Consider the following 27,276-nt stretch of genomic DNA (forward strand, 5'->3'; position numbering starts at 1 on the left):
GGCACAGTGCAGAAAGCCCTGAGTCTGGTATCAGAAGACCTAGGTTCAAATCCCTGCTCTGCCATTTACTTCCTGGATGACTTGGAGCAAGTTATTTTACCATCCTTGTCCTCAGTCTCTTCAACTATAAAATGAAGGGGTTGGACTTAATGATGTCCAAGGTCCCTTCCTGATCTAAATCTATGATTCTGTAATCACTCTAGGTAAGCTCTGGATCTGTGATCCTATAAGCCAGTCTGGAAAATACCTAATAAATGTTACCAACAATCCTTTTCTCAAAAATTTAAAAAATTATTTATGTATTTTGTTTCAATACAGAAGATATTTTTCAACATCCATCTAACAACCCCTTACAAATAATGCATTCTTCTCAAAACTATTTTGTTATTTGCAAAATGAGAAGGAGGAATATTTCCTTTAGCTTTGAACAGAGGATACTAACATTTATGTAAATAAGAGTTTCTTGCCCTTTAGTGATGACTTGTCATCATTATATGCTATAAATTAAGCAAGTAGGTGGTACAATGGGTAATGTGCTGGGCCTGGAGTTAGGAGGACCTGACTTCAGATTCAACTTAAGACACATAAATAATGATGTCACCATTGGGCAAGTCACTTAATTTTTTTTTACCTTAGTTTCATCAACTGTAAAATGGGGAAAATAATAGCTTCTGCCTCATAAGGTTATTGGGAAAGTTAAATGAGACAATAACTGTAAAGTGCTTAGTACAATGTATGGCACATATTAGATGCTAAATAAATGCTTGTTTCAGACTTTGGGAGCCAAGATGGTGGAGTAAGCAATAAGTCACTCTTACCCTCCCTTATTGACCTTGAAAAACCCAGAAAATACTGCCCCAGGAAAAATCCTGGAACAATGGAGCTGGCCAAAAGATGAAGTAAAGCAGTCTTTTAGCTTGGGAAGCTAGGGGGATTAATGGGAAAGGTCCCTCTTGCTGTGGCTGAAGGGGATCATCACAGATTGGGGGGGTGTCCTGACAAGCTAGCAGCAAGCCTCACCTCAGCAAAACAGTTGGAGAGCCTGAGCCCCAGGGTGGTAGGGCAGGCAAGCACCAACACCAGGATTCTCCTCCACCCCCTGCATACCTTAGCCCAGCCAGGGTTCTCCATGGTGTAGCTGCTGGACAGGCATCTGCCAGCAGCTGAACCTCCCCATGCTCTAGCACAGCCCTGGGAGAGCAGATGACCTCCAGTGGCCAGACCACCCCCACCTCCACCTCCTGCCCTGCAAGCTTCAGTGAAACCCTGGGGAAATGCAAAACAGAACAAAACAAAACAAAACCTACCTGGCCTTGGCACATACCAGCTAAGCAGCAAGTAAGCTACCAGACCCCTGCAGCCTTCAGCTGCCAGAATCTGAGGCCCCAACACACAAAGCCAGTAACCAGGCCCCAGCCCTGAGCACAAAAAGTATGGGACAGCGCCCCCAGTGCCCCACAAGCAGAAATTAATTTTAAAAGCCAGGAAAAAGGCAAACACCATGAGCAAAAAGCAGCAAAGAAAAACAATGGCCATAGAGAATTATTATGGTTACGAGGAAGATCAAAACACAAATTTAGGAGAGGACAACATTGTCAATATACCCACATGTGAGACCTCAAGGGGAAATATGAATTGGTCTCAAGCCCAAAAAGCCTTCTTAGAAGAGCACAAGAAGGATTTTAAAAGTCAAGTAAGAGAGGCAGAAGAAAAATTGAAGAATTCCTTTAAAAATACAATTGACAAAATGGAAACAAAAATATACTGAAGAAAACAACTCCTTAAAAAAGTAGAATTGGTCTAATGGAAAAGGAGGTACAAAAGCTAACTGCAGAAAACAGTTCATTAAAAATTAGAATTGGGCAAGTGGAAGCTAATGACTTTATGAGACATCAAAAATCAGTCAAACAAAATCCAAAGAATGAAAAAAAATAGAATAAAATGTAAAATACTTCATTAGAAAAACAACTGACCTTGAAAATAGATCCAGGAGAGATAATTTAAGAATTATTGGTCTACCTGAAAATCATGATCAAAAAAGAGCTTGGACAGCATCTTTCAAGAAAGCATCATGGAAAACTGCCCTGAGATCCTAGAATCAGAGGGTAAAATAATCATCAAAAGAATTCACTGATCACCTTCTGAAAGAGATCCCAAATTGAAAATGCCAAGGAATATTGTAGCCAAACTCCAGAATTATCAGGTCAAGGAAAAAATATTGCAAGCAGCCAAAGAGAAACAATTCAAATATTGTGAAGCCACAGTCAGGATTATGCAGGATTTTGCAGCTTCTACATTAAAAGATTGGAGGGCTTGGAATATGAATAATGGGCACAATCTTTCAGGGTAAGAGATGGACATTCAATGAAATAGGGGACTTCCAGACCTTCCTGATGAAAAGACCAGAGCTCAATGAAAAATTTGATCTTCAAATACAAGACTCAAGAGAGGCATAAAAAGCAGTGCAATGATCTAAGACAACTCCAAAAGACTCATGATGGAAAATGCTGTCCACATCCAGAGAAAGAATGCAGATTGAAGCATAATATTTGTCCTCTCTCTCTATCTCTCTTTTTGTTTCTTCCTTCTTATGGTTTCTCCTATTGGTTCTGAATCTTCTTTACAACGTGACTAATGTGAAAATGAAAAAAAAATGCTTGTTTCCTTCTATTGTACTTTTGGTTCTAGTTTCTAAATTTGTTTTATGTCCCTCCTTGCAACTCTTACCATATGTTTTTGAATTCTTTTTATCTGTCATTTGTTATGTTCCAGAAATATTCCATTACATAATATTCTATAATTTCTTTAGATATTCCCCAATGATTGGGCACATATTTTTTCCCTTGGATTTTAAAGAAATCATTATTAGTGCTTTTCTGAATATCTTTGTATACATAGGATTCTTATTATATATATACATGTATATATACATATGCATATATATATAATATATATATTATAGTCAATAGCCTCCTTGGAATAGACTTCCAATAAGAAAATCTCTGGATCAAAGAATATGGACAATTTAGTAACTTTTCTTGTGTGATTCCAAATTGTTTTTTTAAGAACTTTACCTACTTTTGATTAAAATCCACAGCTAAATTAATGAGAATCTGGATTTTAAATTTCTCCCCCTGATACACACACTTGGCAAGCGAATAACTCTAGTTTGTGGGGAAAGCATTAGCTATTTTTCTTCTTGTTTTATTTTGTAGTGTTTCCAAAATAATTGGTCAGAACTTTAGAAATGATTCCTTACCTTCTTACATGTCAAAAACAAAGAGCCAGGGAAGAGGAGGTGTTTAGAAATTATGTAAATAGAGATTATGTAAATAGAGAATAGAAATTTAGAATAGCCTCCATCCTGGCTTCATTGTCTTTCTTTGGTCTTTCTTTGGGCTCCAGAGGAGTAAGATTTCTTTGAGTTCTAAGAAAATCCATAAAACTGTGGCATGCTTCTTAATGTTAATCATGCACAGGAACAAATCTTTAATTTGAGTGCTTTTGTGATGAAATGGGATTTAATATTTCATTGACTGCTCATGGCGTAAGCATGGATTACCTCTTCATTTCTGACATCCAGCTTGTAAGAAAAAAAAAGACAAGAAAAGGATGTTTGTTGCATGAAAATGCATCTTTTGGCTTCAGGCCCTGCTTCTCTCTGCTCACATCTCTCTTCACCTCTCACTCTCCTTTCCCTCACTCTTGTTCCTTCACCCTATAATCCTCCCATTTACTCCTTCTCCCTCCTTTCTTTCTATCCATCTTCCTCCTTATCTCCCTCTTTCTTTCTCTCCCTCTCTCCCACATTCGCTTTTTTATTTGTATTTGTATTCCTTTCACTTGGTGTAGTACCTAGCTTACAGTGTGAGTTTAATAAATGCTTAATCTCTCTGCTTTATTTATCCCCCTCTTCCTTCTCTGTCACTCTTCTTCCCCTCCTCTTCTCCAGCAAACTAATTTTGGTGCTTAACTAAACTTTATTGTAGCCTGAAGAACTAACAGTATACCACTGAGAGTTACCATTGATAAGGTTTCATGTTGTTCAACCAGCTTAGACTGAGATTTTGCAAGCACTCCCCAACACTGGTCCTGCTGCATCTCTGAATGATCATGTTTAAAAGTATGAAGATTTTCCCATGTCTCCTGTCTTGTCTTCCTCTTAGATGCACTCCCCTTTAATCTCTAGTCTTAGATTAATCTGTTTCTTGATTAAGTGTTTTATCATTCAAGGAGTAAGATTCTTTGTGTTTGTTCCAAGGTCACTCTTCTGACTTTCAGTTAATAACCGCAGTGATATGGCTTTCTCCTTCATGCGTATAGCTCATTTATCCCCATCCCTAATTCCTGACAGTCCTGTCATCCTACCCTTTCTTTGTTCCCTGTTTTGTGACAGTTTTTGTGCACTTTTTATTAATGCATTTTGAGTTTTCTTTTCTTCTTTCTGTCTTAAGAATAATCTAACAAGCTCTATGGTCCTCTCCTCTTAGACCTACCATCTTGGGTCTCCATGTTGCTATCTCCCTGCCTTTATTTTTCATTTATCCATATTCACCTTTTTTATAGTTTTGCCTCTCAAATTCCTGCTCTCTATATCTATTTCTGGTTCTCAGTATTCATTTGCTTATCAACCTTTCATTGCTACTCAACTTAGCTCCATGTAGGTAACTTCTTCATTTTATAACATCACTTTCATGACTTCAGAGTATACATTTGCACTTGCAGGGCAACTTCCAGACACTTGTCTTAATTTTTAAAGTTGCTTGAGCCCAACATTGACATTAGGACACAAACCACTCTAGCCCCTGATGTAGATGTCTACTTCAAAATCACATTTATCTCTTTGGGCTGGAAACGTTTTATCATGGCCTTTCTTAATTATGGAATACTGAATGCTTTCTCGGTATACCTCATGGATATTTTTGAAATGTAGATTATCAACTAGAGCTAAAAAAACATGGAAAACTATGGTATTGGGATGATTATTCATAAATTTCCAGTGTCTCTGTAAGCCGTTTAGGAAACACATTTGAGTATGGCATATGAGTCATGTTACTATGTTTTCTGTACATCTTGACCAGATCCTGTGAGTATTCAAAATATGAAATTATTTTACTTGTAACATCCCTCTATCCCCTCTATCATTCCCAGATGTATTCCTCACTCTCTGTCTTTACCTTCTTGGCACCAGCCTTTCTGCCTTGAACATGGTTCCATCCTGAAGCCTGTTGTCTTAGCTGGAGATGTCTCTAGCCAAGATCACCATTTAAGGAGATGCCCAGGACCTGGTCATGGCACTACTGACTCCACTCCTCTCTAAACTTCTCTCTTCACTTGCTGACAGCCTTTCCTGAGTAACCTCCTCCCCCAGATCCTGCCTTTTACTTTCTAGATCTTCTTTTTGTGTTCTCTCTCTTATTAAAATGTAAGCTGCTTTAGCATAGGGATGGTTTCCTTTGCTTATATTTGTGTCTCTGGCACCTAGCTTTGTGACTGGCTCATCGTGAGTACTTCCTAACTGCTTTATCAATTAATACCTAACCTTTATCAACATATCCACTTTGTTAACTATTCTCGATGTCCTCATCTTGACCAGCCATTTATAGTTCAGCCTTTGGTCTCGTAAGCCTCCGTTAATATATGCAGACAGCTATAAAACCATGCATACCCTTTGACCAAGTAATACCTCTACTAAGTCTGTATCCTAGAGAGATTAGAAAAAAAAACAAAAAAAAGGACCTATATGTACCAAAATATTTATAGCAGCTCTTTAAATGGTGACAAAGATTTGGAAATTGAGGGGATGTACATGAACTGGGGCATGGATGAACAAGTTGTTGTAAATTATTGTGATGGAATGCTATTGTACTATAAGAAATGTCAAGCAGGACATTTTCAGTAAAATCTGGAAAGACATGAACTGTTGTAAAGTGAAATGAGCAAAACCAGGAGAACACCATATACAGTAACAGCAGTATTGTGTGATGATCAACTGTGAATGACTTAGCCATTCTCAGCAATACAATGATCCAAGATAATTCTGAACTGAAAATGAAATGAAATTCTGAAATGAAAAATGCTACCATCTCCAGAGAAAGAATTGGTGGTGTGTAAATGCCCATCGAAGCATAGTTTTTCTTTACTTTCTTTATTTTTCTAATGTTTTTTGCCTGTTTCCTTTCACAACATGAATTTTTTTTAAAAGCCTCAGTTAAACCTCAAAAGCAAAATGAGTTCATCTCTTCAGTCTTTGCAGAACTCACTTAATATTACTCTTATTTACACTCTCTTTCTCAGTCTCACCATGCTTATCAGTTCTAGGGATGATTTTTTCACCTACAGGAATTCTTTTATCATTTATAGCACCATGAATGAAGTTTGTACAATTAATAGGAAATTATCAAGATTTTAGGACATTGGCCATCGTAATGCCCAAGCTAGGCAAGAATTTTTTTTAATCATCTAAGCCAGCATAAAGTTATTCTGAATGGGTCCTTGCCCCTTGGAGTCATTTGCCATTGTAGTTTGAAATTGCCCAGAGTATTTTTGGAAATAGTTTATTGTAGCTTAGTAAAATAGTAAGTTTTTTTTTCTTGTGGGCAAAGTTTCTGAAACTAGATAAAAGATTTAATGTTCGTGATGAACTGATGAAATTAATTTTAAAACACGTGCAAACATTCCAGAGACATTTAGGAGATTTCATGCTTAAACTGTTGTTGATTCTATTGTGACTGAATGTTTTCAAAGCAGTTTTAATCTACACACAGATGTGCTCTTCTTATAAAGTAATTGGGTCTCATTAAAGAGCTAGTTCATTACAAGCCTGTAAAATTTACACTTGAAATCATTTGAGTTGTTTCTTTTTATATTCATCTCCATATTCTCTCCCTCCCACCTCCCTCTGCCCTCCAGTAAGAAAACATATAGAACACATTTCACAAATTTTCGTGTCATCTTTGCACAGAGCCTATACTAATCTTCTCTGTATTGTTCAAATTTTAGTAAATATACTGCCAAAGCAAGCATGAAATCATTGAAGTTTCACTAAGTCAATTAGCTGTTTCAGGATAGAAGAATTTTTAGGAACCTTTAAATTAATTGTTGAAGTCACAGTAAAACAAGCTAAACTTTTTTGTCTGGTTCTTTTTTTTTTTAAGCCAAATGTCATTTGTAGTTCTACTTAAAAAAAAAGTTATTTGGTTTCGTTTTCCTTGCTTTTTAAACAGTGTGAAGAAAATACAAACCTTCAGGATTCTAGTCGCTACCTCAGGCTTCCCTTTTCCAAGGCCAGTCTCCTTGGGACCAATAATCAAGCAATAAAGGCCACTAAAGAGTCCTTTTGGATCACATCTTTCCTCTGTTCCACTAAACTCACGCAGAATGGTAGGTGGGTTCTTTGAAAACTATTTGTTCCAGTGAATTTATAAATGACATTTCCAAGTAAACACTGAAATATTTAAGGATTTTGCACTAGAAAATCTGGTTACTCCTTTTGTCTGCGCCTTTTCTAATAAGATGGAAACAACTGGGACTCAATGATCCATCAAGTGTACACAATTTAAGAATGGCTCTAAAATTAGCTCCACATTGGAAACCAAATGTATAACCCTTAGAATAAGCCATCAAAACCCAGCTGCTTCAAAACAAGAAAGAACAAAGGAGGCCCCACCTTAATCTGTTGTTTTATGGTTCCTTATCCATTGCTTATTGCAGGCTTCTGAATAAAAGGCTGGTTTTGTTTCATTAGATGGATATTGCTTTTCTATTCTAACATTACTTTTTATGTCATTGATTGTTTAGCAAGTTATGATTAATAAAGCAAGCCCATCTTCTTGGTAGATCATAATGAAAACAATGTCTATACTCAAGGAGGTAAATGAATGGTTTTTTTTTTTGAGCTTTTCATGTCTGGCTTGCATCTCGAATGGCAGACTAATAAGGCAGATTCATTATGTTGACAAAACAATCCACGTATTGTAAGATACAGTTTCTCAAAAACTATTCCTGTGTACAAGTGTTTGGGTTTTTTTTTCTTTGATTTTTTTCCTTGTTCCATGATCCATCATTTATAATAATAATAATAAAAAAAGGTTTATCTCTTTGGCAGGGTAGAGGGTATGGGGGATGAAACATAATGCTACAGTATTAAACAACTTCCAATTGCCTTTCCATTTCAGCACAGAATATATGTATACAAGTTGAATTCTCAGTAGTTCTTTACGTTTTTTATTAGTTTCTCTCCAGATCTGCTGCATGTTTTATTTTCATTGAACATGAAAAAGTACCTGTTGTCTGTCTGTCTCTCTCAATTCATCTGTAATTTAAAATGCTCTAGAGCTGCCTGGAGCCCTAAGAATTGATGTGTTATGTAACTCTATGTGTCAAAGGGACAACTCGAATACAGATCTTGCTAACTCCTAGGCTAACCCTTTATCTAAGATGCCATGATGCCTTTCAGAGTTTATCACCAATTAACTAAAATCTCCACTGGTACAACTTTGTAAATAAGTGCAAAACACTTACCATCTCTCATGAATTTTTATGATGGCTATCAGTGTGCCCATGTGAAGGTTATAGAGTGAAATCACCCTTTTATCTACTTCATCCATCAAAGGATATCTGTTCATCTTGGGTAGATTAGACGTTTGCCTGTCCTATAGGCTGAGTTGTAATTAGATTACAACACCTTCCCCAGTAAAGTGTTATAAAATACCTCTAACGTTATACATATTGGTGATTTTTAGAATTAGCTCCCCTAATAATCAGTTCTCTACCATAAATGAACTAAGGTTATATATGGTTACTTCTAGGAAGAGAATCTTAACGTTAGTATTTTAGATAGATACTGAGCACCAGGGGCTGATAATTAACAACTGTATTTTGTAAGAGGAAAACAATATTTACAGGTTGATATAAACATAGGATATGTGGGATTAAAATATTGGATGCCTGCCTCTGTTGAAGGCTGAGTCAACTTTTAATATAGTATTTTTAGTGCAATTGAGGTCTTACAAATGCTAAATTATCATTTTTGACCTTAATTGAACTTGTACATTTAAGAAGATATCCAACTGAAAATAAGCAGGAAATTAGTAATATATTTTGAATAGAAAAAGGGAGAAGGAAGGTGATCTTGCAGAATGTATACCCCAATGCCATTCTTTCTGTTTCATTTAATACCATTAAAATGATAGGAATAGGAGTAATGTTATCATGAAACAATTTCACATTTAATCCTACTCTGTTTGGGAAATAATCAAATCTAATTTATAATAGTAAATCCCAAACAAATATCTTGTTAAGCATTTATTATGTCACTGTACTAGGTGTAGGGGGAGATAGAAAGATAACTGAAGTATGCCTCCTGACTGCAGATGTTTACAGTCTCATAGGAGCGATGATAGAATAATATGAATGAATGAATGAATGAATGAAAAAGCATTTACCAATGCTTTCTGTGTTCAAATCACTATGTTAACCACTGGGGATATAACAAAAAAATTAAGACAGACAGTACTCTCAAGGAAGGGAAGGGGGAGGGAGGTGATAAACATTTTATATAGCACCTACTGTGTGTCGGATACTGTGTTATGAGTGCTATGAATATCACTTCATTTGATCTCAAGGAGATCACATTCTGATGGAGAAGACTATGTATAGAAGGTTTCAGTTGCAAGTCACATGAAAAAGTGGCATTATCCCTGGGTGCAAATGGCAACATATCATCTTTAATGTCATTTCTACAGATAAAACCATAGTTTTCTGATGTAGAGCCATTTGACAGTGACACGGACTTTAAAGGCCTTCAGTAATGGTGGCACCTACATTTACCAGGTCACATCTCCATGGAAGTTGCTTCCTTGGATGGTAGGATAGATTCTGGACTAGAAGCAGGGCAATGGTTTTTTTGGTGGGGTGGGGTGGGGTGGGGATAGAGGTGCTGCTACTCCCAACATTTTTGAGTTTGCCTTCTATCACTGACAATTAGTTAGCATTTGGTATTGATGAGGAAGAGGAAACTAGGGCCCTTCTCCACAGTAATAGCTGTCTTCATGATGGCTTTGGGACTCAGGATGGAAGTGGAGAAAGTGGTTTGGAGGGCACTGCCACTCCTAAGGCTTTCAGTTTAGGATCCTCAACTATCTCCATCAAGATCCAAGGGTACGTAGTTGTTAAGGTGGTAGTGACTTATCTGGCTTATGCTGCTTCTATCTTTTCCTTTGGGTACTCTGCTCCCTCAGCGAGGTTGGCTTACCAGACCTATAGGTAGGAATTGGTCGGCAGTTGGTAAAGAAAGCTGGCTGCTTTTCCTCATGAATTGGTTCCCCAGATAATTTTTGCAGGAACTGGGCTGACCACAGGACCAGTGGTCTGGGGGGAGGGGATCCTATGACTTCCAGGGTTTTGAGGTTTATCTACCTGATGGTGACAGTTGGTCAGCATGTACACAGATAACTCTTCTGCAGATTAAGATAGAAGTGCATGCTCTTAGTCATGTAGGTTTTCCAATAAATGTAATATCTTGGCACTATTATGGAAAGCTTAGTGAAATTTCAAGAGCCGTGGAAGTATGCTAGATATGGTTTCTGTTCTTACATCAAGAAGAATAGTTAACGTGTTTATACCACTTACATGTTTGTGAAGCACTTTACATAAATTCTCTCATTTGATCTGCATCACAACACTCTGAAGTCAGTGCTATTACTGTCGCTGTTTTGCAAATGGGGCTAAGACAGATTAAAGCCACTTGTCCCAGGTCACTCATAAGTGTCTGATGCTGAATTTGAGCTCAAGTCTTCCTGATTCCAAGGCCAGCACTCTATCTAGTAAGCCATTAGTATCCTACTCCATTGTGATATGGAAGAAAGAGACCCCAGTTCATGTCCTGGTCCTAACACTTGATAAGCGTCCTTTCCTTATCTATACACAAAAGGAACTAGACCAGATTATTTTTTAAAAATATTTTTGTTATCTATTTATCAAACACAAACATTTTAACACACAAAGAACAGAAAAGAGGGTTATATATGAGACTGTGAGCTTCTTTTACACATAAGTGTTTTTAGTGTATACTAAGTTTAACATGGTAGGAATAAAACTGTCCTGTTTGTATCCCTTCATGAATTTATTTCTGTAATTTTTTTCCTAAAATGTCTTATTGATACTTTTTTTGTGTGTCACTGTCATTATCCTCCAATTTTCCCTTTTATCCCTCCCTCTGGCCCTAAAAGATGATCTTCTCTGTTGGTTTTTTTCTGTTTTTAGAGACTATGAATTTGTGATCATTATAAATACCTTTGTAGGCATCCCTGGATGCACTTACCACTTTTGACAGTTGATTTCTGTCCCTGTAAGAGACAATCACACTTCAGCCTTTCTACTCCTCCCTCCAACATTACCTTTATAACCATCATAGTCAGCAAATATTTATTAAGTGCTATGTGCCAGACACTGGCTGACCCATGCCCCACCTACATGGAGCATCCTTCCACAGAATGTCCAGGTTGTCTAGGACAGTCCTCAACTGATGAAGAAGAGGTGTTGGTAGTACACACAAGGCACAGAGGAAGAAGCAAAGAGAGAGAGAAAGAGAGAGTAGTTGAGAGGAGCAGATTAAGGAAAGAAAAGTTAAGGAATATAACTGTGGAATAATTATTTTTTAACAGCATACTTAGCCAGAAGTGGGGTCAAATGTTGAAGGTAACATAAAGGAAATGGAAGGAGACAGCAGAGTAGTGGAAAAACAAATCGTCTGTTTTTGTAGCTTTAGCACTCTTGTGTATTATGAAAATAAAAAAATACTTGAAATATGATGATTTGCTTGTAATTATACGGATAGTTTTAGTTCAAAACCCCAGGATTGTTCATTCAGATGTGGACATTGAAAATATAGCTCAAATACTTCGGAGTTACAGAAAACTCATAAATCTCTTCTTTAAAATATAGTAATTTAGGGAATGAATATGTTTGCCCAATTCCTTTGTATCCCTTGGGGATTTCTGCCTCTCTTTCTCTGTAAGGGTATCAGATTTATAGGCTTTCAACTCATTGTGAAGTTGTTCATGTTTTCTACATTTTTCCATCTAACTGTTTGAGATTATGTCTATTTCCCATGACATCTCCCTGAGATATTTGTTTCTTATTCTTTCTGCTCACTACATATAATTTCCTATTTAATCTTAAATATTCCTTCAGGTTTTTCCCCCTTTTCTTAGTGATATCCTTCTGGCTCTCAAGGAGAGATTTCTCCTGAAACTAATGCTTTGAAGTAAATTTCTCACTTATATATGGTTGTTTTTTTTAATCCTAGCAAATCCCTCATGAATGCTCTGTGAACCTTTCTGTTCCTCCAGTTTTGCTGAATGCTAAAATAGTTTTCTCCTTCCTCATGTCAGTTGACAGATCAGCCATACTGTAGTATTTCCACATCTCTGTTGCATGCTGTGCACTTTTATTAAGTCTCAGATATGTTGTGTGTATGTGTATGTGTGCATGCATATGTGGTGTGCATGCATGTTTTAAACTTCTGACTTCATGTTGTCAACCACCAGGTTGCCTTGCTACCCCACCACAGAGGGCCAGAAGATCAGGGGAAAAAATTATTCACTCGATTGATAAAGGAATTGCAGCAACAGAATGGCCTGGATTCCACTATAATCTAGCTCTCTAAATACTGACTTACTCGCGCCAGCGAGGCTAGAACTGTTCCTACTCCCTACATAAACACAGGTGTGGTCAGTGAATTGATATGCCCATGAATGTGTGACCCATTTCTACTAAATGATATTAGTTACTTGGATCTTGATACAAAGTGCCTAGTTCAAGAATAGGGATGTGTTAACAGGCTTGTTAGACTTGACAGCATTATCACATTGGTTTCTGTGTTTGGTTGTGGCTTGTTTGGGGTTTCAGGTTTTTGACAGTTCAGTGTTTCAGTTGAAGAGACTAAGGTCTCCTGTGACTGTTTATCGTCCTTTTATTTTTGTATAGGAGATATGCTTGATCTTCTAAAATGGAGAACTCATCCAGACAAGATAACAGGCTGCCTCTCCAAAATAAAAGAAATTGATGGCTCAGAGATAGTAAAGGTAAACTCTTCCCCGAAAAAAAAAATCTGTGAAAAAGGTGTGGAGGAGACCAAAAAGGACAAAATGACATTTTGTGAATTTTATTTTTATCTGCAAAACAGTTTCTGCAAGATACCCTGGACACCTTATTTGGAATCTTAGACGAAAATTCTCAAAAATATGGGTCAAAGGTGTTTGATTCTTTGGTGAGTATAAATTTTTCCTTAATTGCACATTAATCATTTTGCCTCTCAGTCGTGACTGTTACAAAAGCATTTCAGAAATGTGAAATTGAGAGCATAACAGTTCAATTACAGGTAACAAAAGGAACTTGATTTGCATCAGTTTAATAAGGCTTAATTTTCTTTTAGGTCCACATAATAAACTTACTGCAAGATAGCAAATTTCATCATTTCAAACCTGTAATGGACACTTACATTGAAAGTCATTTTGCTGGGGCACTTGCATACAGGTAAGGTCTTTTATCTTTTAATTGGCTTGAAATCATCGCTTTTTTCAGTCTTTGTAAGCAACACCAGCCATGGATATAAATTTAAAAGGTAGGCATAGGAAAAATGAAGGACAACACACGTAACATTCCCAGAGTCTGAGTCTAATTTAAAACAACAACCACGTGAAAAAATCTGGTTGCGTCTTATTTAAACTCCCAAGGGAAAAAACAGCTTCCTAAATTATAGTCTTCAACTTAATATGAAACTAAAGGATTAAAGGTTTTCTCGTTTAATTTTTAATTCATCACCTTATAGTCTAAGGTGACTAATTTTTTTCCTCCTTGACTGTGAGAAATTACATTTATTTTCAGTTTTGAAATATCAAAATAACTTTGAGAGGAAAAACTACTTTCTCTGCCATATATGCTAAAGTAAATTAGTTAGCTGTGAGGACTACTTCTTGCTCCTCCTCATTCAGTTAAAAGTTACAGCAATAAAAGAGATTCCAAAGAAAAGTTGTGTCTTTGCCACTGCTGCCCTCACTATCTCACTGGGTTATTACTAGCAAGTAGCAGTGTTTAGTGTAGCCCCTTATCCACAAAATCACAAGTTGCTAGGTTGTTAGGGCTAAATGCTACCTTAAAGACATCTAGTCGGAAACGTTCCCATTTTACAGATGAGGAACTTAACACTGGGAGAGGCGACATATTTAACCTGAGGCACCCAGCTAATGTGGAATATCTGGGGTTCGAATCTAGGACTTTTGACTCAGAGTGCAATGTTTGTTTGATTTTTAATACAATTTAAAGCTTTACTTTTAGTGTTGTTGTTCAGTCGTTTTTGAGTCATGTCCAACTCTTAGTGATCCCATTTGAAGTTTTCTTGGCAGAGATACTGGAGTGGTTTGCCTTTTCTTTCACCAGCTCATTTTGCAGAAGAGGAATTAAGGGTTAAGTGACTTGCCCAGAGTCACACAGCTAGGAAGTATCTGAGAGCAGATATGAACTTGGAAAGATGAGCCTTCCTGACTTCAGACCTGGCACTCTAGCACACATACACTACCTAAGACATTTGCACCAAAGCCAAAATTCTTAACTCTCAAATCTTTGCTTCACCCACCCTATTACAGAAGGATAATTGTAAATTAGAAGTCACTATCTTCTACTCAGAATTTAAAATTCACCAGTTCAAGTGGAAGGAAGAAAAAAAAGAAAGGAAAGAGCAAAGGGATGAAGGAGATAGAGGTAGGACAGTAGCAAGAAAAGAAAGAAGGTGAAAAAAGTAGGTAGGGAGTAGGCCTTAGCCTGACCTTCTTAGCTCTGCCTTAATGTAGCTATAAGACATGCACCCATCTGACCTAGATTTTACCTGTTACTTCCCAGTTTCTTCAGCATACACATATACTGCCAGTTCAAATTATGCATCAACATAACATTCAGAGTGTTTTGTTTTCATTGTGCTGCCTTATGGGGTGTACAGCACATTTTTGCTTCCAAAAAGAAATAATACACATTGCAAATGGGAATACTCTGAATGGCACATGAATACCTTTGGTTTGGCCATTTCCTGGCTTATGTGTGAAATGTGCTCCTCTGATGTTTACATGAGGCAAGTTATTTTTGTGTCTAATTCAGTCGATGGGCAGTGGCTTGCTGTGCTGTCAGTGTGATTTGATGCCCAGGATGAAATGCAACAGCATCAGGAAAGAGGTCAGTGGTGTTCTCACGGCTCTACCACCTGACTAAGCACAAATTGGAATTGGAATTTAGCGAGCAGGCGTGTAATTACCTCCATTTCAGATCGGCTAGAGAAGTAGTGGGCCAGGCACTCCTAACCAGACAAATAAGTACCACAGAATCTTGTGAAACTGTAGGCGGGCAAAACTCCCTGGAACGTCTTGTTTGAAAAGTAGTCCCTTCAGCAGCTTGTCTGCCCTATGGGCATCTCTGTTTATTTGCTTCTCACTGAGAGGGAAGAGATTGACCTTTCAAATGGCTATGTAGCCCATGTATTCTGTTGAGACCAGAGAAGCTGTGTTGATCAAGCAGAAAGAGCACTGGATTTGGGGTCAGAGGACCCAGGTTCAAATCCTGGCTCTTCCTCCTTAACCTGTGTTACCTTCAGAAAATCACCGAAATGATATGGGCCACCGTTTACTCATATATAGAATGAAAGAATTGTCTAACAGCCTCTAAGGTCCCTTTTCACTCCAAATCTATAATCCTGTGACTGCCCCAGCTCAAGGTGAAAAAGCTATAATTTTGAGACACAGAATTGTGTCTTTGGCCAAAATTATATCTTTGGACAAAACATTTTAATTCTGTGGAAATTAACTCTCTATGCACAATTAGAATTCTGTGATTAAAGAGTGAGAGCACTCTTTGACATCAAGCCCAATATTCCTATAAATTTACAATGTGCTTTTTTGAAGCCATGGAGGAAATAAATGCATTTGGGAAAAAATTGTGTCCTCTTTACTGTGCCTCATGTGCACAGACATATACACACTTACTTAATGCCTCTTGATTTCACTGTTAATCCCAAACAGTTTCTAGGGTTCATTGAAACATAAGGAGGCCTTCCCAAGCATAGGAAATAAAGTAAGTCAAGGTTTGAAGGCAGAGAGCAAAAGGTATGAGTGACTCTTTACTATCAAATTCAATTTGATAAGTATTCATTAATTCATTTCTATGTGTAAGGCACTGTGGCAGATATTACAAAACAAAAATGGGAAATTCAAGATGCTTACATTACTGCTAGGCACAACATGTACACAAATAAATATAAATGAATTTAAAGGGAGGAGAAAATCTTAACAGAGGCAGATCAGGAAAGACTTTCAAATAGGAGGGAATAAGCTGGTCCTGGAAGGAAGCTAAGCTTCTAAGAAGCAGAGGTGAGGAGGAAGAACATTCCAGTTATGGGAAACAGCCTGTTCAATAGCACAGAGACAGAGGGACATAGACAACTGAGTTTGGTCATCAACCAGTTTGTCTAGGACACATGGCATGAAGGGATGCTTTTTGTAATAGCTCTGTAAAGGTAAGTTGGGGGGCAGCTAGGTGGCGCAGTGGATAGAGCACCAGCCCTGAAGTCAGGACGACCTGAGTTCAAATGTGGCCTCAGACCAAACACTTGATACTTACTAGCTGTGTGACCCTGGGAAAGTCACTTAACCCCAATTGCCTAAAAATTATAAAAAAGGTAAGTTGGAAATAGTTGGTGGAGAGTTTTAATTCAAAACAGAGGCATTGGTATTTCATCCCAGGTGTTCCAGGGAGCCATTGAAGATTCTTGAGCAGATAGATAGCAGTGAGACCTTTGCTTTAGGTAAACTTTGGTGTGATGTGAAGGATGGATTGGAGAGGGGAGAAACTGGAAGTCCAGTTAGATCATTGTGATAGACCAAGAGAGAAGTGATGGGAGCTGAACTAGGATAGTGGCAGTGTTAAAAGATGGTGATGGATTGGAGTGATGATGTGGAGGTAGAATTGACCAGCCTTAGCAAGTGATTGGATATTGGTATGTGTGAGAAAAAAAAATCAAGAATGACTTCTAGGTTAGGACCCTGGTCAATGAGAAGGATGGTGGTACCCTCAAGAGAAATATAGGATTTTGAAGGTTGTATATATGGAGTGAGGTGTTTGAGGATAATGTCTCAAAGAAGAGGGAGGAAGAGCTCAAGGGAAAAATAGAAGAATGAAACTGAAGCAAAGGAATAGGGAGTAGAGTGATATAGAGTGGTTTTAAGATGTAGACCAAGGACAGTGAAAGTGCTCATGATAGAAAGACCCTTTCTTTTATTGGTCAGATAGGAGGCAAAGTCTTTCTCTTAAAAGTAAACAGGGGAAGGTTGTTCCAGGGGCTTGCAGAGATCATAGAACATTTGGATAATCAGTATAGTATTATAGAAAGCCATTCAAGGAAGAAAAAAAATGGTTATTGCATCAATGAGGACCCAATTAAGATTAGACTAGAGATTATTGTGGGGATTAAAAACAGGTTTAGGAGAAGTAAAGGATGTAAGAACAGGAGATCCTGGTCCATGAGAGGAATTTCAGAATTCAAGATCATGGAGGTGGTATTATTATTATGGACCATTCCTATAGGGGTGGATGAGGTGGATTAAAGATACAGGTCAAGGCCAATAGATAAATGTAGCAAGGACCTGTACTGAATAATATAGACAGTGGAGACCTCAAAGGTGGGGAGTTTGCTAAAGGATAGAAAGAAGAGTTGGAGTGGAATTGGCAGTAAAGACTGGGGAATATATTTACTACAATTCTTGGCCCCATATGTTGGCATGGGGATGAGGCAGAGAAGATAGAAGGGGTGTCCTGTATGGAAAGGTTGACCAGGTACATCTGGAGAGGACCAGTTTTCCATGAGTACTATGAGATGGAAAATGTATGAGAGGGACATAGGACAAAGGGAAATGGGTTAATGATAGATGAGTAGGATCCAACTAATGTAGTGGGACTGAGGAACAGAGGAGAACAGGGAGTCTGTAGAGATGAGTTTGAGGTAGAGGGCCCTGACCAAGTAGTAGCTGAAGAAGGAAGGAGTTTTAGCTTTGGCATATGTTGACTCCAAACCACAGGGATTAAAGGAGGAAAAGGTGGGACTTTGTTAGCCATAGGTTGAATGAAATAGCTGATGACTGAAGATTCTACCTCAGGGATCTTGAGGTTGTGGAGGAAGGGGTCAGTTTTTTGTTTTTTTTCTCTCATCTGCCAGGAAAAGAAAGTTGTGTCAGCAAGAAGATCAGTTAGTAAATCCCTGATGATTACATTCCTAGGACTATGGCTTTACTCACATTCAATGCCAGTTCTTTAGTTTTATCTCAAAATGGCAGTTTAATACCCAAGCTCCTCCCAGCCCCACAACATTTAGGATGGGTCCCCCACAGGATGGTCCCCTCCATATTGAATGTACTATGTACAACTACATCCCTAAAACTGTAGCTCATGAGCCCTCACTGATATTTTTACCTTTAATAGGCAGCCAGAGGGCACAGTTGGCTCAAAGAAAGATATTTAATGACAAGGCATAGTAATAAAAGTAGCACAAAAATATTTCCCCCATAAATATGGGGTATACTCTTCCACAAATACACCACACATAAATGATAAAAATGGTCACAGGTAAAGGGCCTAAGTGGGAAGGCCCACATGTAGGGAGTATGTAAGACCAAGGACAAGATACCCTCCATATGGAAGATGCATCTGGCTCTTGGATCACCTGGTATATGAGGACTTAGTCCTGGATAGGGTCCTGGCAATAAGAGTCCTGGGATCTCAGTCCTCAAAGATTGTGAGGCTAATTGTTGTTTGGTTTTTTGGGTTTTTTTGCTTTTCCCAAATGACTCAGTTGAGTAGAAAAATAGGCAGTGCCTCTATATGTGGCAAAAGGTTCCATAGCAAGGAAGATACCAAATTTAGCCCCTGAGCACTTAGTGATAATGAAGGACCCTTAAGTCATTGGAGTGGCACAGGGCAGAGTAATTGCAGTATCCATGTGGTTTAGAGCATGAAAGCTGCAAAAAGCTATCCATGAAAATGGCCAAAAGTCTAGAGCTGGAGGGAACCTTAGTGGTCTGCCCCTCTCATTTTTATAAATTAGGAAACTGAGACCCAGAGTGGTCAAGTTGATTAGGCTAAGTTTGCACAGGTTACAGAGTTGGGAATCAAATTCAAGTCCTTGGTAAGCAAATCTAGCATTCTTTCCATTGTCCCATGTGACTATAATTGTTTTGAAAGCAGTGTTTTTAAAAAATGAGATAAATTAATGGCATAAAGAAAATCTGGGGGTTGGGAGGTGGCGGGAGAGGCTAAGGCAGAGTTTTTCCCCTCTGGCTTTAGAAGAAATGATGATGTTGCAGAGTTAGGTTAGGGAAATTGGGGTTATTACTCATTGGCAACATGACAGATCTAAAATTAAGGATCTATTAAGACCTATAATCATCCACAGCCATCAATTAGTGATATTCCTGACAAGAAAAGAATCCTTCCAACAATCACAGTAGGTATTTAATTTGGGTATTTGAAATTTACATTGATTATTAATTATTATGAGAATTAGGAAAAATCCATTCACTGCATATTTTCCCTCTATTTTTAGATCTTATAAAAGTTCTCAAGTGGTATGTGGACAGAATAACAGAAGCAGAGAGACAGGAACACATCCAGGAAGTTCTAAAGGTAAATATAGCACAACTAACAAATACTCTAAACAGAGTTTTTCCCTTTGTGCAAAGGGACCAGTGGTGATAGATTAATAAAGTTCATGCTCATGGCATTTAATTTTGGGATTTTGAAATTATGGCTCCCCCAGAGAGGTAAGAATTTTACATCTTCTTTGAGCTTTTATTTCTTCATACTTTTCCCAGAATCTACCGATTATTTTGGATTAGTGGGGAGGAAGAACTTAAGAAAGTGATGATGCCCACATACTGTACAGAAGCATATTAAGATCCTATTTCTTTAATCATGGTACCAACTTCCTCTGCTGGAACCATATTGGAATTATTATACTCAGAATTTTCACATCAAATAGGATGAATTAGTGAGGATAAAGAGGACGATCTGTGATCTGTGATTATCAATCATTCCATTGGAATGTCTGGGTATAAACTCACACAGCTCACTTATTAATTGCGTACCTTTGGGGTTTTTTTGTTGCTGTTACTGTTGTTCAACTAAAAATGGAAAAGACGACTCCTTCAGAGGCATGTTAGGAAAATCCTTTTTTTTTTAAATGAAATAAATTCTTAACAGCTTTTTGGTTATCTAAAGATTGACATTCCAAATTAAAAGAAGGTAGTATTCCTATTCATATTGTACTGTCTGATATTAGAAGAGAAGGCCAAAGGGCATTAACATTTTGTAAAGTAATTAATGTGCAACATTATTAAATTACTTTAGGAGTATTGAACAAAAAGCCCAAGACTTAAGTTAAATAAAAATGTAATGAGGATAAAATCATTTATGGAAGGTTAACTTCTCTTTGTTAAATGTATTCCAGAGTAATGTTCATGTTATCCATTGCCTTTTGATGTTCATATTTCCAAATAAAATTCAATTGAAGAAAACATTTTTTCTAATAATAATAATAATAATAGCTGACATTTGCTTAGAACTTGAAAATTTGTAAAGTGCTTTTTGTATATCAATTCATCTGAGTCTCAGAGCAACTCTGTGAAGTCAATACTGCAAATACCATTATCTCCATTTTATCAATGAATAAATAGTGACTGACAGAAGTTAGTGTGCCTGTCAGAAGAGACATTTGAACCCAGGTCTTTCAGACTCCATATTCAGCATTCTATTCACTCTGCCAGGCTGAATCATGTAGTGTTTCTGGTAATCCCTCTTTTTTTTAAAAAAATCTCATTAGGGTGTTGGGCAAAAAGTCCTTCCTAAAATGAAAGGGTTCAAAACATCCATTGGGCCTTATTTTTTAGAACAAAGGTTGATAAATGTCTGCTGTCTTCTTTCATTTGAAAAACTCTTTTGAATGGTGTCTTGGGGAGTGGGAGCTGTTACATTTGTTAAGGTGCCTGGGTTTCCTTTTGATGTGCGTGGTTTTTTCCTTTGATTTTAGGCACAGGAATATATTTTTAAGTATATAGTTCAATCTCGAAGGCTGTTTTCTCTTGCCACTGGTGGGCAAAATGAAGAAGAATTCCGATGCTGCATTCAGGAGCTCCTCATGTCAGTACGATTCTTCCTTTCCCAAGAAAGCAAAGGGTCTGGAGCTTTGTCTCAGTCACAGGTAATTTTTGTTAACTGTTGAATAGGGGGGAAAGGTGTTTACATAGAAACATAATTGGGCTTCATCTTATAGCTGCACCTGTTGTGATTTAGAACAGGTTGTTTTTTTTCCCTTCATTCCATCAGCCCTAAATAGCAGAACTTGGTTGCTTTATTTTCAACTTTTTCCTATCTGAATTGAAAAGATACTGATTTGCATTAGCATCATTTTCGGTTGCCAGAAAGACTATTGGTGGCTAGACAGCTTATTCCCATCACTGTTGTGGAAGGAATTTCACCAGAGTCAATATGGTTTTAATTATCTTCCTGAAACCCCGAACTGCTTTTTCATCTCTTGAATTCCGGCCCCCAGTTACATGGGCCGAGGCCAAACTGAGTGCTGTGGTACTTACATGCTCCCTCACTGTCCTGTGGCAGTCTGCAATAACTGGTACAACTGCCCAATGTCAAAGGAGGGGCTAGAGAAGAAGGTATGCGACCTGGGACATGATGGAGAAGTCCCAGAGTAGTACAGCTAGGTGAGAAATGAGGATGCCTCTGAGCCAAGTTCTTTCCTTTAACAGAGGTTTGGAGTTTGGGGTCCCTTCTCCAATCAGAGGGACAAAGACAGTAGTAACTCTACCTCCCCAATCCCCAGGAAGTCAATGGGGGCAAATTATAGCTTTAAAATCGGTTCTCCTAGGTTATATAAACTAGTGATAACAGGTTGGAGAGCATAATGTAGCATTAAGTATAGTTGAATTGGTTACCCACCTAAATCATGCTTCTAGACTTTTTGTAAGGGTAGTTATCTAGCTCTTAAAGGAAGCCAGTTTGATGAAGTATAATAATGCCTTAAGTTTGTATAGGACTTTATGGTATTCTAAGTGCATTCAATATCATCTCATTTCATCATCCCAACAAACTCTTCAGGGAGGCAGGGCTGGTACCAGGTAGTAAGACATTAGTAGAGTTATCCTCCCCCACCCCCGCCCACGTCGTGAGGGTTAGAGTGCAGTACTTCCATGATCTGGAAAATCCATGTAAAATCTTTTGGTCCTCCCTACCAGAGAAGAAGTCTGAATTATTATGGTATTAAAAAACAAAATAGATTAATATTATTTGATATTATACATATATTTTATACATTCCTGAGTTTCTAAACTTTTTCTATGATATCTGCTGGCCTGCACATCTGGGGCTTCCACAAAACTCTTAAAAACTTTCCCATTTAATTTCTTATGCCAGCCTTCAATATATGGAAACCATGATGAGGAAAGTTGTGATGTGGAAGGGATAGCTGTAGTGACTTCTCTAAGGTCACACCACTAGTCAGTGGCAGAGCTGAAAAATAGAAGCCAGATCCCCTAGATTCTGGTTGGGTGTTCTTCCCACAACCCAGTGCTGCCCCCTGCTGATGCTGGGCTTTCCCCAAACCCTGTACCACTATCAGTGAATTTCCCAAATTCCCAGTTCTTTTGTTGTTCTAGCCACTACAATTAAAAAAATAAACAACTGATAACTTTACCTCTTCTTTTTGAGGTACTCTACATTTTCTCTAATCTACCACCCCTCCAAAATTTAAAATACTTAAGATAATCCCTCAGAACACTGAGATTTAAAAACTCATTTCATGTGGTAATTTGAGGTTAATTTTAATTCTTTCTCCTTCCCTTTTTTTTTTTAAGGCTGTGTTCCTGAGCTCCTTCCCAGCAGTGTATTCTGAGCTGTTGAAACTCTTTGATGTTCGTGAGGTAGCAAACTTAGTGCATGATACTCTGGGCAGTCTGCCAACTATCATGCATGTGGATGACTCCCTTCAAGCTGTGAAGCTTCAGTGTATTGGAAAAACAGTGGAAAGCCAGCTATATACTAACCCTGGTAAGATGATAATTCTCTTGGGTGAAATAAACTCTCTAGAAAACTCATCATGTCTTGCTTTCACAGGTCAGCAGAAACCTATGAAAACATTCTGAAAACCCCAGTTCAGAAAAGCATCATTGATGTGGAATATTGAAGCTAAATTATTTTTTATCCATGTTAAAAGCATGACTAGCAATATTTCTGTTTCCAGAAAGAATAAACCCCATAATGATGACATCTTGGACTCTAAGCGAACTGCTTTAATCTGAGTTTGTATGGCAAACTTGCATATTTGTGTTGAAAGTTTCATTTTTAAACTTGAATAAGGGATCAATTGAGATTTTTTTTTAAAGGTTATAGAAAAAAATAATAGGAAATTGGTATAATAAAGGGGATCAGTAAAACACAGAGAAAGAAAATGAATAGGGATTTTTTTGTTTCATTTTTTCTAAAATCAACATTTTGGGACTAATTTCATGAAAACAGTCCTTTCCCTAGGAAAGTGAATTTTTTATTAGGGAAGTTTGGGATCCTGGATATCCGCCATGTTTTTTGGTATCCATTGAATCATTTTGATTAATACGGCACGTTGCTGGAGCAGTCACACAAATAATTGCTATTATCTTTTGATCATGAGTCGAGATGTTGCTTATTTTGTAGACTGAGTGCCAGTGAGAGGCTAGAGACTGCTGAGTGCTCTGTGTGTGACTACGTACCAAAGGAGTGCTTGACACACAGGATGGCCCAGAAGTTTGACAAGTGGACAAACAGGGCTAAAGAGGCATATAAAAGCAGCACTTTTGAAGAAAGAGAATATGAGAGATGATTTTTGAAACAGTTCCAGGAATGTTTTTCTAGTCCACTAACAGATGATAATAGTTCATCTTGAGACCAAAATGACATTAAAACAAGAAATTTGGTCTAGTGATTTGCAAAGTATGTGCTCTTCTTTCAAACACACACACACATACACACATACACACACACACACACACACACACACACACACACAAAGCACCTACTATGTGCAGAACATTAGGCCTCAATCAAGACTTCTTTTTCTAACCAATACATAATCCCTATCCTCAGACGGCTTCTTGTCCGGTAATACAGACAACTTTAGCCTAAGTTACCACTTAAATTTTACAAATGTAATCTGGTGTCCTAAGTCTTCTTGGAGGGGATAAAAGGTTCCTAAATAAGGTAAAAAAATAAATGAAGTCATGGACTAGAGATGCAGAATGAGTTATACATTCTCAGACATGGCCAATGGATTGATATTTTTTCCTCCTGTACTATCTGTATTTGTTAAAGCTTCATTCTGAGAGGAGGGGGAGAGAAAGGGAAAGGAATAAACTATTAATTACCTGCTATGGCCCAGGCACTATGCTAGGTGCTTTACAAATATTGTCTCATTTGATCCTCACACAAATCCTAGGAGGTTTGTGCTATTATTATCCCCATTTTACAGAGGGGCAAATAGGGTAAGCTAGTGGGGAACAATACATTGATTAGATGGAAAAAAGAGTATCAACAAGGTATTTTTTTTAAACTGCACAGAAGAAAAATAGTGTAATAGGGAACAGAAATAAATTAGAGCACTTTGTTAGATTTTATATAGTATATATGCATATGTATGTAACATATGTGACATATAAACACATACACATATTTTTAAACCATATAAGACCTCTTTCATGTTCTTCATATATGGAAATGTTGGTGTTTATTGATTTCTAATTTCATAATAAAAAAGAAAATTAATTTAAAAACAAATAATCTAGGGAAGAAGCCAGCAAGAAAAGATTCCATAGGGGCAGGTGGGACTCAGAGCCAGTATCAGTTCTTTAATTTAGTAAATGGGAGAGTGGAGGAGAGATGAGACCTTCCCACTGGAGCAATACAACAAGTATGCAATCTTCTCTTAGTGGAGAGTGAGTCTGCCTTCTCTCTGATGAAACAGCAGAAGCTTGTGTTCAGAATACAGACCCTCACAAGTAAGAAGAATCCAAGTAATACCCCCAGGAAGGGAGAAAGAGTGGTTGGCGGTTCCATACTGAGTGGCACAGATGCTTTCATATTAGAGCTGAAATAGTTAATCAGGCTTATAGAATTAGAACTCTAAGGGAGCTTAGAGAAAATGAAGGGCTGACTATAGAGATAGTGTCAAAGAACAGGATTTAGTTTTATAGAACAATAATTTATTATACTAGAATGATGAGTTGAGCTCCCTAGTGAGGGTCAAAAAAATGGATTTTAGGAAGGTCAAGAAGAAGGTTCTTGGCAGAAGACTTGAGTTGATCAAGAGTGCTGAAATTTGATCAAAAAGATATATATAAAATGGCAAAAGTAGATAAAGTGAGTAACAACATGTATAACAAAGGAGAACCATAGTCATGGGTGATAGATCTAGTAATTCTCAGGTCAGAATAAAAGGAAAAATAGCCAGAAACAAATGCTTATGGCCTCAGATGTCTATTGTACCATGACAGTTTTATAATTTGTATTAAGAAGGTATGATTCATATCTTCCATCTGGCTGAACATTCTGTAGTAAACTCATACAAAAATATCGTTTAGGTCTGTCATTTGCTTCAACCAAATGATCTCCATCATGCTTCTGCTCTTGGGATCATGGATTTCCAGAGAGTTGCAAACTTGAAAAAAAAATATCAATGATATGAGTTCAGAATGAGGGAAACATTATTACTCTCTAATCCAATCAAACTGGCTTTCCTCTGATCCTTACATATCATACTCCATTTTCAATCTCAATGCTATTACTCATGCCCAGAACGTACTAATTTTTTCCCTTTGCTTCTTATAATCCCAAACTTCCTTTAAAATACAACTTAAACACAATTTTCCACTTGGTGTCCCAAAAGTCTTAGTGCAGCTTAAATTTTTTTTTGCTTAAAATGTACACACACACACACACACACGCACACAACTGTACAAAAATGTACATATATAAAATGTGTTGGGGTAGCTAGGTGGGGCAATGGATACAGCTCTGGCTTTGGAGTCAGGAGGACCTGAATTCAAATCCAGCCTCAGACGCTTGACACTTACTAGCTGTGTGACCCTGGGCAAGTCACTTAACCCCGATTGCCTCACCCCCAAAAAATGTTTATGTGTATATATATATATATATATATATATATATATATATATATATATATATATACACACACACACACATACATATATATATACACACATACATATACATATACATATATACATACATATATATATACACACACACATATGTGTGTGTGTGTGTGTATTTACATGCAATTACAATAAAATGTAAGTTCCTTAACAGCACGAATTGTTTTTTTTTGTCTTTGTATCCCCAATAATTAACACAGTGCCTGGTATATAGATTGCTATATAACAATCCAAGAAAAATATTTAGTAATTTTAGTTACCTGTAAATGAAATATGATCAAACAACATGAGATAACCCCCCCCCCCGGTGACATGATTCCAGGCCACCTTGATTGTGAAGGGAAGGTGGTACTCTCCATGTCATTATGTGGAAAAGGGATTAGATCTATTCTGCTTGATACCTTCAGGGAAAAAGTAAGACAAATGTGTAGAAGTTACAGAGAGGCAAAATTTATCTCAAAATAAGTAGGAAAGTGGCAGTGACAAGTGGATTAAGGTTGGAGTCAAGGAAACCTGGGTTCAAGTCCTGCCTCTCTGATGTATGGGATGTGGGAACCATGGACAATAATTCACTTAACATCTCAGAAACCCAGACAACTCTGTAAGACTAAATTTCAGAGAAGCTGTTGATCTGCACTGGTAATAAAAGTTTCTGCATTAGGAATTCCCCACACCAATGAAATTATATGTGTGATAGAATGATAATGATGATGATGATGTCGATAATGATGAACTTCATAAAAGTTAAATTGTTCACAAATTGAATAGGCTGCATTGGGAGGTACTGAATTTCTTCTCATAGAAGCCTTCAAGTAGAGGCTGAATGACCATAATGGGGATTTGTGCTATGAGTAGGGATTGGATTAGATGATGTCAAAGGTCCCATTTCCACTTTGAGTGTAGTTGCCTGGTGAACAGATAATTAAAGCGAAAGGAGTTAAATAGTCTTGTGGGGTATTTCACCCTGGCT

The 27,276-nt window shown here is 37.5% G+C and overlaps 1 protein-coding gene and 1 non-coding gene across 5 annotated transcripts in view; one reads left to right on the top strand and one right to left on the bottom strand.

The window, feature by feature from the left end:
* The window catches only part of DOCK4 (dedicator of cytokinesis 4), a 554,933-nt gene that overhangs the window by 373,395 nt on the left and 154,262 nt on the right, over positions 1–27,276 (top strand). For all 4 annotated transcript variants that reach the window (XM_020984638.2, XM_020984640.2, XM_020984641.2 and 1 more), the window contains exons 17-23: positions 7,227–7,383; positions 12,991–13,088; positions 13,190–13,273; positions 13,439–13,539; positions 19,638–19,719; positions 21,122–21,292; positions 22,959–23,151. In XM_020984638.2, the coding sequence (XP_020840297.1) occupies positions 7,227–7,383; positions 12,991–13,088; positions 13,190–13,273; positions 13,439–13,539; positions 19,638–19,719; positions 21,122–21,292; positions 22,959–23,151 (886 nt within the window). The remainder of the gene's footprint in view (positions 1–7,226; positions 7,384–12,990; positions 13,089–13,189; positions 13,274–13,438; positions 13,540–19,637; positions 19,720–21,121; positions 21,293–22,958; positions 23,152–27,276) is intronic.
* LOC144455275 (U6 spliceosomal RNA) lies at positions 6,920–7,026 on the bottom strand. The gene has a single exon (XR_013483998.1). It is a non-coding gene; the product is annotated as a U6 spliceosomal RNA (small nuclear RNA).

Source organism: Phascolarctos cinereus, unplaced genomic scaffold (genome assembly GCF_003287225.1).
Source record: "Phascolarctos cinereus isolate Bilbo 61053 unplaced genomic scaffold, phaCin_HiC Scaffold_1;HRSCAF=81, whole genome shotgun sequence".
NCBI lineage: Eukaryota > Metazoa > Chordata > Mammalia > Diprotodontia > Phascolarctidae > Phascolarctos > Phascolarctos cinereus.